The 17071-nt window shown below is 42.8% G+C and overlaps 1 protein-coding gene across 1 annotated transcript; it reads right to left on the bottom strand.

Annotated features, from left to right (window-relative positions):
* Positions 1-1664: 1664 nt before the first annotated feature.
* On the bottom strand, positions 1665-10873 carry igfbp5a (insulin-like growth factor binding protein 5a). The gene is made up of 4 exons (XM_079581571.1): positions 10214-10873; positions 2720-2922; positions 2523-2642; positions 1665-2089 (listed from the first exon to the last, which is right to left on the bottom strand). The coding sequence occupies exons 1-4, from the start codon at positions 10536-10538 to the stop codon at positions 1955-1957; spliced, it is 783 nt and encodes a 260-aa protein (XP_079437697.1). The 5' UTR covers positions 10539-10873; the 3' UTR covers positions 1665-1954.
* Positions 10874-17071: the final 6198 nt, after the last annotated feature.

Below are 17071 nucleotides of genomic sequence, written 5' to 3' on the forward strand. Positions count from 1 at the left end.
GAAAGTGGCGGCGAGAGACCCCTCCGCGAGAAGGCCCGGGGACCACGGAAAAGGGGGGGAGCCTTTGCATATGATTTGGGCGAGTTTGCGTGCGGAGGCGCTGGGAATGTCAGGTAATATGGGACGACGACACATCCGGAGCCATAACTTTACAAAAGTCATTTGCAATCACCGTAGAGAAGATGTTGGAAAAATAATAAAGCGTGACGCAAATTTTGGATGTGTCAAGAAAAGGTCACGTGTGCAATATGTATGACACCTTGTATTGCACTTTCAAATTGAGGCTTAATGATAATTGCCTAGCTTAGCACTATTTTTGGCCCCTATCTTGTAATCTTGTAATCCTCAAGCCACATTGTTGTTTTTGCAAAGTCAATGGCTGAAATAAAGCCGTCATTTGCATGGAGGTGCGTCTAAAATGGGGGTCAAAAGGGCACCAAACACTGTAGGTTCATAAACCGTGCAAAAACAGGGCAATCTGTTAAATATGCCTCAGTCTATTTAACCTTGACCGAGACCAGTGGTTCCCAAAGTGGGGCAGGGGGCAGAAGCATTACGGGGGCTTTTAAAATGCCGTTTTCACATCAAGCATTATAAAGAAGGAATTAAGACATCAAGACTCTGAATCATTAAAGTAAATCAAATTCTTTGTGCTGGGAGGTTCTCATGTCATGGACTATTTCTACAGATAAGGCCCTGCACCTTTTTGGCAACACGACTTTAGGATATGAAAAGCAACTATTTACAATTCCGTTGCACACAAACATTGAAGTCCACACAACTTATATCTGCAGATTAGAGTGAGAATAACCTCTTTTAGTCTTTATGCTAGTACCACAACTTCAAAACTGCTTTCCATGGTGCTTTTGAGATACAACTATGTAGCCACATATAAAAATGTCTTGTCAAATCATATCTCTCCACTTTTCATAAATCATATCATACAAATATAGAACTCTCTATGCTCTATGGATAATATAAAGATGAGGTGAAATACACTCTAAAAACTAAATGTTGACTTTAATTAAATATATTATGTATCTTTCCACCTACATTTCTCCTGGTAATTGAAGATGTTATTTATTTTACCTACTTAAAGTTATTATTTACAGTTAACATAAAACACTGAAGTGGAAAGGGGTAACGTTGTGTATTTACTTAAAGTCAGCATTTGTTTTTACGATTGTAGTAAAGTTTAGGGCCAAATTCACTTAGCCCCAGTTAGAGAACAGTCCACACCTCGTATACTGTACATACAGACGTATACACTCAAAAAATAAAAGAAATGTGGTGAATCAAATGTATTAGCTTGTTGCACTCACGCTACGCTACCAACGCTAGTTCCTAGCATTAACTCACAGATGCCTCCTGTCCCATCCTTCTATGGGGATTTATTTAAATATTATGCAGTGGATACCAAGTTATTGGCAGATACCGAGAATATAAATATTTTATAAGGCGAGTTTGTTTTGAAGCTAAAGGCTAACAATTAGCTGATGCATAATACGTTTTAAAATAAACATTGCAATCTGAACGAATCTGCATGAATACCATCATTATCTATTGTTTTAACTTTATTTAGTCATTTATTTTTATTCACTTTTGTTTCTGTTTCAGTGTGTTCCCTACATTATCTTTAACAAACTATTCTGTGGCGCGAGTCTCTAAACTAAGCTAATCCCCATAGGAATAGAATAGGACATTTCTGGACAGCGGACTAGCGTAGCATGTTTGTGCTACAAGCCAATCATGCTAATACATTATGTTTCTTTCTACACATGTTTTATGTTATTTGACAGCAAACACTTTGAATGATCGTCTCTATTTAGGCTATTCAAAATAATATACATAATTAAAGGTTTTCTTTTTCTTTTTGAGTGTAGTTTATCTTTCCTGATTGTGGAAGTGTGCTAGCTTGTTGGCAGGTTGGCAGCAGGAGGCCTCGGTATAAGGCTCACTCGTTGTTGCTGGCATTGTCCAAATCTTTGCACTGCAGGTCTCCCCCGGCGTAGTTAATACCAGGGATCTTCACTCCGAACTTGTCCACGCACCAGCAGATGCCGCGCTTACGGCCACGGGACGGCTTACACTACAAGAAGACAAGAAAAGTCACATATTTTTAGTTTGATTGAATCTTTCTTCTTTCTTAGACACAGATTTTGTAAAGTTGTAATCATGAAAAAGCACATTATTTCATGTTTCTATTCTACGATAAATGATTTTGCAAAGCAGTTCTGTAAGCATTCAGGTTTACTGTAACATTTGAGTGGTTTAACCTTATAGATTTGGCAAATAAAGGACATCTATAATAAACAGGGCTTCGTGGAATGAGAAAAATAAAAGCACTAGTTGGTAACGATAAACCATTTCCACGCACTACATCCCATCCTGACTAAACTAAACTGTATTCACTTTTAAGCTCCCATGCACAATATCCTTCGAAATGGATGATGCAATAACGATATTTTGCCGATACATTGTCCAGCCCTGCATAAAAGCGAGTTTCCCGATAGACTGTGTACCTGCTTGCGTTTGAAAAAGCCCTTTTTGTCGCAGTTGGGCAGGTACAGAGACAGCGCAAACACCCGAGACGTGTCCTTCATACTCTGGATGAGGTTATCCAGCCTCCTTCTGCACGGGCCCTGCCACACAGAACAACACCCAGTCTCAAAGCACTTCCACGCAACAACAAATGCACGATAAATAAGACCTTTCTTACAAACTCTGGGTCCGACTTGCTGATTCCGTGTGTGGGGAAGTCCACGTGGCTGACCTGTCCCACGCGGGCGAGCTGCTTCTTGCGGTCTTTGGCCTGCTTCATGGCCTGGGCTTTGCGGCTGCTGATGTGGTCCAGGCCATATAAGGGCACCTTGGCGATGGAGGGCACCGTCTCCGGCACTGGCATTCGAGCGTCCAGGGAATCTGCGGGAGAGAGGCAGTCAGGAGAGATGAGGCTTTGAACAGAATGCTTTATTGAGAAATCGTGATAGCCAGCAGAGGGCAAAAAAAAAAAAAAAAGACTATATCTAAACCCATAAAATATACCAACTAGTTTTGCCGTGTGCTTGGTCAAAAAGCGGTTTCTTCATGGTGTTTACGTTGCATGTGGTCATCATAACGCTTCCTATTTTGTCATTTTCTTACTTTTTTTTCTCTTTTAAGATGAAGATGTGCACACACAAACTACTAAATGCATTGTGATGTATTTTGAGTTACTACTAAATGTTTTAAAAATAGTTTTCATTGCTGGATCGTTGCAAAACCAGATTTATTGCCGCCATTAAACTATAATAACGGCCTCATTCCTTTCTGTTTTGAGATGTCCAACGCAATAAATACTCCGATATTTATGATGAACTCCGGCTATTTTTGCGTATCCATTTATTCCCTTTAGTAGAACTTCCTTTTATGTCCACGCAGCTCTAAATTTGACTGGAAAAACAATATATCAACAGGACAAGTGCAAGAATGTGTTCCCCAAAAGTCCCTTGCCTATAGAGCTCGATCACAAAGGCAAGTATGCAGCAAGGGACACTGGGTAATTTACACGGTAACAAATTACAAACGTGGCAGGATTAAAATAAGTGATTGGGCGATTATTGCAGGCGACTTATTGTGGCCACGGTGTTGTGTTACGGCTCTTCAAAGCATAGCTGGGCGTCTGTCAGGAGTCGCTTTGAGGCGGGCGGAGGGACGGCGCCCACGTGGGAATGCACCCAGTGTGGCAAAACGCAGGTCATGCAAAGGTTTAGTCGCATGTGGAAGAAGAAGAATGGGCTCTGTGAATGGTGTGTTTTTGGTCGACTTCCTGTTTGGCCAGTGTAGGGTGAAGATTACTTCCTGTCTATATTTTAATGTCAATTAAAAATAAAACAATACAAATAAAAATAAGAAGAAAACTCCAGTCCAGTTGTGATTGTTGTGCTATTTTATGATTTGTTAGCGTCATATTATTAACGTCAGCATTTAGCTTCAAGGCTAAAACACTTACATTTACAAACAAAGAGTTTGATTATCTGGTGAAATGTTTACATCCATTCCTGAGTAAAGTTTTAACATGTTTGAAGTAATTATCCAACAGCTGCATGCTTCTGCAAGCTACTGTTACAACTTGTAAACTCAGAAACCCCAAGTTCGTACGAGTTTGTATACGAGATGAAGGCAATAATGCTAATGCTAATGCAAATGCTAATGTTAAAACTAACAAAACGACAGCATCATGACGTGAACATTACTTTTGGTCACAGCTTTCAACATAACGTTAAGTCGCATGTTTTTTTTATTATATTTGGTTTGGAGACATGTTTATAAAACGTTAGCATCGTATGAGCTAACTGTTGTAGCATTAGCCATTTTGTTCACATACGACTTTTTCCCCCCGGAACGCTCTGAGGTCATAAGTCGTAATTTTCAAGTGGGAAAGATACCAGTTACCTGGAACGCACCATAACTCCATAGCCTAAACAAAGACAGGAAACAGTCATTACGGAGGAAGTTAGCATGTGCTATACCACATTCCGTGCACAAAGCCTGGATTATCATGGAGAACATGGAGAAGAAAAACTGAACGTATCGCCACTTTTCAAAGCCACAATGACAAGCATTACAAGCTAGTTGAGATAAACAACATTCAAATGTATGGCTAAATGTTCTCTTGAGCCAGTCATGCAAACAAATGGCTGTGTTGGGTTCTTGGTTTATTTAAGTTTGAATTCCATACTCTTCCAATGAACAATAGAAGGATGAAAAAAAAGCATATATTTTCAATTGCAATTTGTGATTTATGTTCTAAAAATCAAGATTCAGTTCAAAGGGCATGTCTTTTAACATGTCCAGGAGCATAAAAGGAGACATACCCCCGAAATGTGCTCCACACTAAATTTTGGTACCCAAAGATTCAACATTCCAGCTCAGACTGAAATATGAACAGTTAAACTAATAGAAGAATCAAATGGATTTCAGAACATATTTGTAGAGCCCTAAACTACAAGGTTAGCAGGTTTTAAGCAGTGTGAGCAAAGCAGATTTCATAGACAATGGCAGGCTTTGCTATAACTCCAAACTTGAAAGATTGTCATTTTGACTTGATTGCTATTAATTGTTCTATAGAGGCAAAAGTTGGAGCCAAATGCAGTAGAAATAAAGTGGAACTCAAGGGTTTCAGAGACTTGACTAGATAGACATACCATAACTGCACTTGTGTCATAATGAATAAGTCTGGCTAAAATGACAAATCGAGCTCCCTCTCAGCAGAGTGTTGAGATGTCGCCGTTTGACTGCCAGTGCTAAAAGCTTGCTTGGCCCATCGTGGCACCGCTCCAGGTTGAAATGGGACTTGTTGACATATAGGACAACATAGGCTACATTTATGGCCACTCGGGTTGCCAGTTTGGGGAAAAAGCAGACCAGAAGTTTACAACTTTTATAGTGCGTGACCTAAATGGGATATTTAGTCTCAGGCCGGCACCTCGGCCTGTGAAAACATGCTATTACACTTGTCATGTGGAGAGCCCCCAGGAATAACCACAAGCCAATTCAGTCTCTGCCTCCGGAGCATCTTTCAACGGGGTGAAAAATATGCTCGCTGCCTGGTAAGAAAGACTAGGCAGCGTTACAGATTAAACTGAATGGAGAGCCGTAATGCTGGACTATAATTTTAGATTAGATTGGTCAAAAGATGTAGTTTCGTCCACAATTACGCACTTGTCTAATGTGGAAAAAAGTTTAGGCTGACTATTATTGAAAATGTTCAGTCTCCATTCCACATTGTGGGCATTTGTGAAATGAGAAGGAGCAGAGGAAAACCTCTCAATTTACCTTCAACAAGCTACGCTCCTATTTTCACCTATGGTCATGACCATGAGGACAAGATGGCCGATAAAAACAGATGAACTCCTCAACCTGGGCAGTCATTTCAACTCAGAGTAGAGCTGTTGCTCTTTCGAGTAAGAGTAGCTGAGGTGGCTCGGATGTCTGTTCCAGATGCCTCCCGCTCATGTATCTGAACATGATGATTCGTCAGCCCAAAGCACTGACTTCTGTGACTACTACAACCAAATTACCACGGCACCAGGCTATTACAGCTAAATATTTAAGTCAATCGTAAATCTTGTAATTTTGCTGCAGTCATTGCCCAATAAAGTAGCTTAAACTGTCCTTAAGCCGCACTTAGCCCCTTCCACCTCTGAGATTTTACTTTTAATGCGCCTACCCTCGTACCTCTGCACTCTGACGTGATCGCTAAGCTGCTACAGGCTAACAGCTGAAACGGGGCCAGCCGGTGGCTGCAAATCCCCTGCTAACTTCATGACATCATGCCGCCTGCTGCTTCAGAGAGATTCCTTCACTTTTCTTGCTGACACAGATTTTTTTTTTCTTCTTCCTCTTCTCTTCTCGCTCGCAATCAAGTCGTAGCACGCTAATCCTCATCTAATCTGACGTGTGCTGACGGATCGCCGCTCTTGCTTTTCCTCGTGTTGAAATGCGGATTGTGTTGCCATGTGTTATGATTTGTAATAGGCTTCAATTTGGATGAGACTAATGTAAAATAATGCTGCATCACTGCTCAGAAAGGGGGCTTTGCTGTGGGGAAGGTGCTTTGCAAGACTGGGAAACAGTAGCAGCGTTAGAAATAATCTTATAAAACAGAAAAAAATATGAAACGTTTCAATACAATTAAGTATAACAGTTACTCATCAAACTTGTTCAACTAATTTAGTGTGTCATTAGGTCAAAATAATCTTTTAACCACGTTATAATGTAATATATTCATCAGAAATATACATAGAGTGATTATTTTAAGGTCCAGACACCTTCACCAAATTTGTTCCCATTTACCCAAAAAAGTCTAATCCAAGACTAATCCAAGTTTGCGTTGTCTTCAAGTCAAGCTTTGTTTAATATGGCACTATCATCAATATGTTAGCACACTGTTGGCTAAAAATAATGGTTTCCATTTTCTTTGTATCATGGCTAATTCCCCCTGCTCCCAGTGGAGGGTGCTCCAAGCAAAGTACAAAGCTTCTTAGAGCAGTCCTTGCTCATAAAGTCTGTCTTATGATATAAAACATGAAACACCAATGGCCAAAAGCAGGTTTATAAGCCACAATTGCTTGAATAATATCAACTTCAAATCAGAGGAGTTGGCTTGGCATCCCACAAGGCTCTGCACTTGGACTTCTGTTTGTTTGATCGAAAACCAGTGTGTTTTTTTAAGGTCCAGACACTTTGATCAATCTTGTTCTGATCTCGGTCCAATAATACAGAAAATTACGTTAAATATTCTAAAGAACATTTTTCAATTCGTTGAGTCGTTTGTCATATTGAAAGTTTACTCAAAGAAGTAACGTCCAGTGCAAGACTAATACAAGTTTGCATTATTGCCGTCAAGTCAAAATAACTCAAGGTTTTAAGTACAAGTTGAAATCCTGATTTAAACCAAGTCCAAACTATGGTTTACAAGTTGCAGATACTCAAAAAATTCCACTTCTAAAGTCGCCAAAGCACACTCAAAGTTCCATCCCAATTACTGACAAAAAAATGTATAAACAAATCAAATATTGTGTTTTTTATGCAACTTTTGAGAACTTTGTTGCAGTATTTGTTGTTGTATTAAACACACGCGAGTAGTAAACCTCTCACATTGAATTGTTTTAAAGTCTCGTTATACAAAATGCCAGCAGAGGGAATTTTTGTGAGACTGACACAGTGGACAGAACTGAAGATTTTTCACAAAGACGTTGCATGTTTCGAGAAGCAAAATTCAAGCTAATTCACTACAGGCTTCTTCCTTCCTTCCAGCAAGTAACAAAATCATTGCTTTGGCTCAATCTTCGACAAAAGCCAGACTCGGGTTTTCTTTTCCACAGTTGCTGGAGTTGAAAAAGGCCAAAAGGGACAGAAGGTAGATGGGGGAGAATGGTGGAGATCAGTGCCGGGGGAAAGGCGAGAAGAGACGGTGCGGTGGGAGAGATCACCCACACACACAAAGGTTTTTGGGAACGGGTCCGAGGCGCACGGGAGGAGTCTGAAGGTGTGGACAGGAGCACAAAGGCGAGAGAAGACAAGAAGAAAGACACGGGAGACAATGAGACTTCAATGGGAGAGACACCAACACTTTCTTTTTTCCAATCAGGCAAGATAGGCAAAGAAAGGGCTGGGGTGTGAGACTCTTCGCCGGCCATAGCATTGAAAGTGCACCTCCCAAATTTGACAAACTACCTCTACTGGATATTTAAGGCTTATATCTTCAAACTAGTCGTGTTTTACAATAGAAAATTAGCAGTAGCTTATCTTCAAACGAGCTGCACTTAACCCAAATCTGGGCTTAAGGAATATGTCTAAATCAATTGAGCTTTTAACTTGGTTATAATGTCATTCAATCAAGAAAGTTTGAGTAATCCTGTCATCATTGGTTGTTTCCTCTTTCATTTGCATCCTGTGTCTTCAAAGTGTCATTCTGAGACGTTCTGCACTACAATAAATGATCATGGCGACCATCAATATCTTAGTATGCCGTTGGCTAAAAAAATATGGTTTGTATTTTCTTTTCGCCGTGGCTAATGGTCTGAAAAGAGCGGAGGGCACTGCAATCAATGAAACATGAATGGCCAAAGCAGGTTTAAAAGCCACCATTATGGATATGCCCCATTTCATTCATAGATGAGTTGGCTTGGCGTCCTACAAGGTTCTGTACTTGGACCCCTTCTATTTGATCGGATCGCATCCCATCTTCGCTTAGCATGCCTCACTAACAGCTCTACTCCCAATGCATTTTCCCAGGCCCCTTGAGTGCCTCTTCAGTGACTGTCCCCAGCCAGCACGGAGCCTTCACCGTGGACCGGCCGGCACCTATAATCTAGCCCACTGTTTCATGTTCATTGGAGGCACCCTAAGGCACAAGCCAACCTGCTGATTTGGACAGATGACAGGCTGACAGTCGCTTCTCTGGGGCCACGCTGACAGAGTTCGCAGGGTCAGCACAATGTGGGCCGGGGAGTCGCGTGCCCAAGTAATGACAGGTGTCGGGCTGATAGCGCACCTTTGACCCCCCGAAGCGAACGCTTATGACAAAGTGTGAACATATGTCTAGCAAGAGCCGCAACTCAACTGCGTTTGACATTTGAAAAGGTCTTGCAATACAGACACGTGAGATTTTGAGCACTGGGGAGGATTGGTTCTGGAGTGACAGACATAAATAGGTGCATTTAGTTTGAAATGAATTGCTGCACAAACAAATCATCTTCACTTTTGATTCAGTCTAATTATGCAAAAACGCTTTCCACTACAGCATCATTAAACAAACATCTTCCACTGTTCTCCAATCTCCAATCTTAAGAGTGTGATGTTTCTTATATTTCAAGGAACAGCATCTGGAGTATTGACCCAGGTCCTGAATGCATTAATCCAGATGACACACCTGGATGACTGAGAGCCTGCGCAGACATGCATTCAACAGTATAGCGTAGCTTCTGCCTGAGCCACTGAGAGAGAGCACAATAGTCCGATCTGATATGTGAGCTGAGAGGGTTTTGTGGTGATACGACACGACACAATGAGGAACAATGAGCTGTCTGAGCGTGTGCACTTCGATTTCAAAGGTAACACTGAGATTAGGCTGTCAGTGATCAGCTGAAAGGAATATGTCGTGCAGCAGAAGCTTTAAAGATGTAACGGGGCTCTGTTTGAGACTCGATAGTCTTGGTGTCAGTCTCCCTGTTTAGAGGAGCAGACAAGGCAAGTCCAAACCCAGGGCTGGCAAACGCTCATGTGTCTGTGACATCTGAATATCAAACACATCTGAGCATCACAGTCCAGTGGTTCTCTGGGTCTGGTTTTGTATATTGCAAACTTTTACATTTGTTGGAAATGTATCCATCGTGCATCAATTATAAAGCATTTGTATCCATTTCTAGCAGGTGAGTTTTGTAGCATCTCTGTGACAGTGACCCTGTAAAGTGACCCCACCATTTGTGAAATGTGCACTCATTCCTGTAATGAATTGGGATGCTACAAATAACTATATGAGAGAATGAGTTGGGATACAAACTTCAGGTGTAGGAGCTTTAAGTGGATGGACCATGCAGCTCATGACTGATCTGCAGTGGATGTATGAATGAAACAGAGCCTCCAGCCCTGCTCCTGCACAATGACCCCTCCACACAGCCCTACCTCTCCCCCGCCTGGTGCTGGGTGTGAGTGACTGCGCGCTCACCTTTGGCTCCGTACATCTGCTTGTACAACTTCTCGTTGGCGCACATGCCGCGTCCGTGCAGCAGCGCGTGCAGGGGCTTCTCCTCGCCGTTCTTGGGCAGGCAGCGGAGCCCGCGCGTGCACGGCTCGGTGTACACGCCACACGACTGGCCCTCCTCGAGCGCGCACGTCAGGCAGCAGCCGCAGCCGGGCTCCTTGACCAGCTGACAGCCCACGGGCACGGGCGGACACAGCGACAGCTCCTTCTGCTCACACGGCTTGCAGGGCACGTACGACGCGCTGCAGGCGGCCACGAGCAGCGAGAGCACGCACGCGCACAGCAGCATTGTAGTCAGTGTGTATCCTTTATTTGCAGCGCACAGAGCAAGACGAGCGAATGTAATCAAGAGTCCGCACAATCCTCTGCGATGCGTAACGGAACAGTGCGAATGCTTCGGTTAAAGCCGATCCCTCTCGGCGAGTCCTCACATCAGGCGCGCGCTGGCAGCATCCACAGGTGTCACATGCATCCCCCGGCTCTCAGCCTCGTGCCAGCGCTCGGTGGGAATATTGCGAGTGCTCCGTGAGGGATGTGCTCCGGCCGTGTCCCGGTGCGTCTGAGCGCGCAGTGGCTTTGAGCTTGCCTTTAAAAAAAGAAAGTGCCAGAGGCGCAGCCCGGAACGCTGGCGCTCAGACGCAGGAGGAGGAGGGGGGAGGGAGGGAGAGAGGGGGAGGGATGCGCGCGGGGCGGGTGCTGGCATGCCTCCAGAGCCGCCTCAGGTCTGACACACACGATCCGAGTCCGGACTAGACCTCAGCGCTCGGCAGCACAGACCACATTGCAGGGCTGGAGCCGGCCCTGCTTCGGGTCAGGGGTTTATAGTTTGTGGCCTGGTTCTGGTTCAGTCCTGGTCCATGTTTACAGCTCGGTCTTACAACACTCAAGTATGTATACATGTACTTTTGATGTATCATTTCCTCTGACCCATATCATCCTCTCATTATAAACCTGCATGTTCTACTGGGACAAGAACACTCCCACCCCCTCCTCTCTAACCCCTCTGTATATTTGTCTGTTTGCAAATGTGGTGGGCAGCGGTTAACACTCCAGCCTCACTGCTGCAAGGCTGTGGTCTCTCTTCCTTTTTTACCAAGGACGTTCATAATAAACCCTGTCCCTGCGAGAATCCCATTCACCAACATCGCTTACAAACATTTATGCATAATTAGTTCATTGTTAGTCCACTATAAGGTGCCTGAGAACGTGATTGTGTTTCCTATCCACTTCCCATAACCACAATATTGGCTACAGACACCCAATTCCCCCCCCCCCCCCTCGCAAACTCGGTCAGATTATATTATTCCGCAACCGCACTTCCTTCTCTGCGCAAGCACAACACAGACAGATAAACTTTCCCCCCATGCCTCAGCTCGCTGCACTGAGCCCGACCTTCTTAAATGACGAAGCCGTGCACAGTCCACTCAGTCCAGAATAATTGATATGCTTTGGCAGCTCGGGAGATGGACGTCCAGGAATTCTCGGTAATCGTTCGGAGAAACTGCTGTTTATGATTTCATCTTCCAAATCGCTGCTCAATATGAGAAACGTTTGGATCTTGAACCCGGAGCGTCGATGACCTTTTGTGCTTTATTAGTGAGAGATATGCAGTGCAGTCATAATTACTCACGGCAATCATAATATTTGGGAAGAAGCAGCTCCACGATGGGAACACAAAGTGGCATTGTTTGCGCTGTTTGACATTATATGGCATGACCGTTTGTCGATACAACAGATTAGGCTCATGGTCAGGGCCCCACAACGACGACTGCGGCCCCCGGAGCTGAAGCGGAGTCATTTTCCAAACATTTATGATGGCAAACACTTTCAAAAGCCTTGGTGTTTCATGCAGTATGACTTGAATAATGAAAATGAGCTTGAATGTAGTTCTACCAAACACCAGCAGAGGGCGCTTATCTTTCACGTCATGCAAAGCAGCAGAGCTAAAATGAAACTTCAGCATATGAACATGCTAATCTCATGTCTATAGATTTAAGGCAAGACATGGAGCGTGAAATCATGGATTTTTCCCACAGTTGAGTTTTTTGACAGTTTTTAGCTTCTTAACATCTTAGTTTTAATGTCAGTAAAAAAAAAAAAGACAAAACTTACCCTTTTATGATGCTTCTTATATATTCAGGAAGTAGCAGTAGAAGTGTTGACACGTTCGGTGTCCACGTGTAGCGCGAAAGGCAACCAAGATGACGCTGTAATCCAAATATGGTCATTTCCTTTGCAGGAGACAGCTGTGGCTAAAGACAGGGAAAAGATATACGCACTTTGAACACCTAAAAAAAAACGGTGCAACTATAGCAACAAAATAGACCTACTTGATATCTCTAAATGTCTTTTACTAGAGGAACTTCCTGGATTCCTCCATATGACTTTTACTGGAGTGTTGAAGAAAATTAATACAAAAAAATCTGGGTCAGAAAATGATAATTCTGGTCAAATAGTGTTGGAGCTCTGAGAAATCTGGAAACAGCCCTGTCGTATCACATTGGGAGAGAACATTTCTTTCAGGGAGACAGAGTACGCACAAACATTTGGATGTCCATGTTCCCAATAGTTACTGTTTAGAAGGATATTCTGCGGCTGTTTTCAATCTGCATCAGTGCATAGGTCAAATTTTCAACATTTCTTTTGCATTTATGTTATTTAATCCATTTTCATTCATTTAAAACCAACACCAACTGCTAATTGTATCAGTATTTTGAGTTCCACCTGGCACTCAAATCATGAATCATAATCACACGCAGGATGTACGAGATTTCAAAACAATTTGAATATCGCTGATTTATAGAACGCAAATGTCTACAAGTGCAGAAAAATATGTTGTTTTTTGAATGACGTCTGTAAAGTATGATTTGTATTGTTATATGTTATATCATTTTCTGCACATTAGGTGAGATACTTCAGTAGCCTGATATCACTTTCTTACATGAAAATATGTTAGAAACCCTGACATAAAGGAATTAAAGGCGCTAAATCACACTTTTTTTTTTGGCCCCCAAGATGATTTTGAGAAATATTATTATGCAAATATGAGATAAAATACCAGCTAAAGTGCTCTAAAAATGCAGGAAATAGTGTCAATATTTTTCAGATTTCCTGGCAGAGCTTGGTCCTAATGTAAAACAGTGATTCTCAACATGTGGTCGGGACCAGAAAGTGGATTGCGGAACCATTTTCTGTGGGAAATTGTTTTAGTTTTCCATTCGAAAGTGCATGGAAACACACCGGAACCAGTTAAAATGAATGTTACTGGGCTGTTTTTGATTTTAAATGATAGATAACAATTTACAGTTTTATTTGGGTTGCAGCTCGTCGCCCTCGAGTAATGGTGGGTCCCAAAGCCATGACACCCGAGAACCACTGATGTAGAACATTGGCATTTGCAGAAAAAGTTCTTTACTTGAGGATACAATGGTGAGGTTTCGGCCCTCGCTGTTATGCCAATGATTAAAATTGTCCCTCCACAACACAAGCTTGCCTATCCCTGGTATAAAACATGTGTTTTTTTTTTTATCGAAATGCATTCCCTCTTATAACATGAGTGGTATCGCCCACTAGTAAATATGTAAAAGGTCACCAATAGGCAAGGGGGAAAAGGTTTCTATTTCAGATTTCAAAGTTTAGGGAAAAGCCTTGATCTTTTTTTATCCCAAATGTTTACACAAACCCCATTAGTTCTGTAATTGTGGTTAAACAACTTAACACACGTCCAAATGGGTTCCTAAGAGCCCCCTGGGGCCCTTGGATCACTGTTGGTCCTAACCTTCCGACCCCTCGTCCATTCAGTGCTTTGATTGTGCTCTTGCTGGCTCATATTTCACTTCCTCTCCCCCCACAGACTGAAACTCTCCGAGCCCCCTCTTACCTTTGCATTTGACCTTTGCGTCTTATCAGGTGTCACGCGACGTCACCTTTTGGCAGGAAAGGTCACGTGTGAGTTTGGAAGTTTCGCCGTCACCTGTTGGAGCACAAGGGAGGGGCGTGAGACAGTATCTTTGAGCTGCTTCTTCACAAATGTAATTTAACCAAAAGTTTAGGGCAAATTGAACCAGAAAGAGTTATATTCCTTCCAGTAGCTTTCCTCTGGCTCATCTTCTCCTCCGCAGAACCACCAGCCTCCTCAGCCTCTCCATCTCCTCCTCCAGTATACGAGTATGAGATGACTTTCTTTGCTTCTCGCAGCCTTATGAGTCGGGTGTTGACTGATTAAAGCCACAATGCGGAACATTCCAGTCTGTGTGTTACAATGTCGTAAAACTCAAACCATAAAATCAAATATATGGTGAACCAAACATGCTCCTGCTGATCCGCTGTTGCTTTTGCAGTTTGTTATTAACAGAGCCGCCCAGCAAGGGAACGGCATCTCCATGGAGCAGTTGATGTCCCGCTCCTATAGCACAGTTGTATTGTTGTGTAATTATTGGCTTTAAAGGGGGTGTTATTATGCAAAATCGACTTTTAGGAGTGTTTTACCATATTACAATGTCCTCTCATCACACTTGCACATCTTTACGCAATCTTTGAGTCTTCTCCAGCAGCAGCAATTCCAAAAAATAACCCTGCTGAGGTTGTACATATCCAGGAGATGCTTTCCTCTCCTCTCCATGTCTCTCTTGCTAAGCTTCACTACAGCAACATGGGCCACACTGCAAAATGTAAAATTGTTTCAACTCAAAAAACTAATTCCAAGGGCTGCCAAGAAATGTTAGACTGAACCGATAACAACTTTACAATGGAGTCGATTTGCAATTTGAGATTCACTTCTTTGGACAGTTCAGTTTAATTGTATTCTTAGGTTGACACAACTGATTTCAATTGTCTGAAGTGAAACACGTTGCAACTGAAAACAGTCATGTCAACCTAAGAATACAATTGAACTGAAGAAGCGAATCTCAAATAAGTTTGTTAATAATTCAAACAAAAATTTCTTGGCAGCTCTTGGAATTAGTTTTTTGAGTTGAATAAATTTTTTCATTTTACAGTGTAGTTTCTTATCTCTTTAATGAAACGGTTAAGCGACAATACCCTCTGTGAGGAAGCTGGCCACGAGGGGTCGAAACGGGCAGGCTCAGACTGACAAGTAGATCTTACCAAGCATTTATTTTGCAAGACAAAAGGAACTTCTCTGACACACAGATGTCGCACACAAAATGGCACCCAGTGACGAGAAGCAGTCAGGTTTTATACTTCCCCCTAATGGGCAAGGACCTCCCACCGGAAAGTACCATTAGCTCAGTGGGTAAGTTCCACATGCAAGTTCAGCAGGTAAGTTTTCAACATTGTACGTAAGCTGAAATAAGTGTTCAAATCAAAGACAAAATATAAATCAAAAATCATACACAAAAGGAAACACAAAGCAAAGTTAAACCAGTTTCCCCTGCCACATGGTCCAGCCTAAGATTTCAAAATGGCCGACAAAGACCACGCCCCTTCCTTTCTCACCAGGTGGTACAGGCAAATGTCTACTGAGTAAATGAATAAACAAAGTTTTAAATGGACAACGTGAAGTAATTATTAACTTAATAAAATGAATCAGGGGTTATTGTTAGCTGGTGTATATTGCAAATGAAACAAACAAAACAAAATAACCAAAATACTAAATAATAAATGTAGATGACCTTAATCTTAAAACTTTTTTTTTTATTGTGACAACAGTCTGTCCACTTTTATCAGTGGAATAGCGCACCTGTTTCTTTTAAACCAAGCTCGGTTTCTCGGTTAAACATTTGTAAAAAGTTTGCAGGCGATACCGGACATACTTGACGTGCGGCGTTTTAATACCATGATGGGAATTTACACGGACTCGCTCGCAGATTGTGCGCAGCCGCATGTCACCGCTGGCTTGGCTGCAGATTGCGAGCAGGCGGTGAGTGTGCGGGGCCGCTCGGGTGCAGCCTGTGGTGGTGACTCAGGAGCCGGGCCATGTGATCCACTGAAGAGGAGAGAGCGGCGGGATTCCCCTGGTCATTAACTTCTGACCACAGGCTGCAGCGCACTGGGATAAAGCAGTGTTCCTTCACAAGTGATGGAGCCACACACTTTCGGGGAGGATATTTCAAATGGGGTTTTTCTAACAAGTGAAGTCACATTCGCAAATCATGGTTCAAAGCCCAGATTTAGATCATATTTTAAAAAGGAGCAATAAAAAGGTTGATAGAAGACTGGATCACGAGGCTTTTAGGACATGTTTTTGGAGGTCCAGAATACACAACACTGTTTATAGCAGCGTGGAAACATCGGTATCGAGGTGACAATGAGGTTTTCTATCTTTCCAGAGCCGTGAAATTGAAATATTGGAAAACATCTGACACAACAGATGTTCCAGTGTCAGCGTTCTATTAAAGTTTTATAGTGCGTAAACGAACGTAGCCAGCAAACACTCAAGACTTGGGAATTTTTATTATTTTGCTCATCAACTCAACACTTTTGTTTTTTGCTCTCATTTTTCATAATCATTCCAACTCATCTGAATTAAACCGGGCCACTTCTCGCCCTATTTGCCGATCGTTTGTTCCGGAAACTTGAGCTGAATGAGTAAATGTACCGTTTCCATCCACATGCATCTCCCTCTCCCAAAACATCTCTGGGTGGTTTTCTGTCACAGCCTCCTGACAGATACACGTATATACAGAGCTCTTCTCCTGCACCGCCGTGCGTCTGGCAGGGGGCCAGCGGCCATAGAGCGGCGGGAGGGGGGGGGGTCCGAGCGAAGCCTCATGACATCATCTGGCCCGCGAAGCTGCCGTTTAAGGCTCACTGTATTTTCAGAAGCTGGCCCCAGACCAAATCCCAGGTCGTCTCAGTCCA

The sequence above is a fragment of the Gobius niger genome, assembly GCF_951799975.1.
Source record: "Gobius niger genome assembly, chromosome: 23".
Taxonomy (NCBI): Eukaryota; Metazoa; Chordata; class Actinopteri; order Gobiiformes; family Gobiidae; genus Gobius; species Gobius niger.

Coding starts and splice junctions, on each gene's coding strand:
- igfbp5a (XM_079581571.1), bottom strand. CDS start 10,538: ATGCTGCTGTGCGCGTGCGTGCTCTCGCTGCTCGTGGCCGCCTGCAGC. Junction 2,923..10,213: donor GCAGATGTACGGAGCCAAAG/GTGAGCGCGCAG, acceptor TCTCTCCCGCAG/ATTCCCTGGACGCTCGAATG. Junction 2,643..2,719: donor GCAAGTCGGACCCAGAGTTT/GTAAGAAAGGTC, acceptor TCTGTGTGGCAG/GGCCCGTGCAGAAGGAGGCT.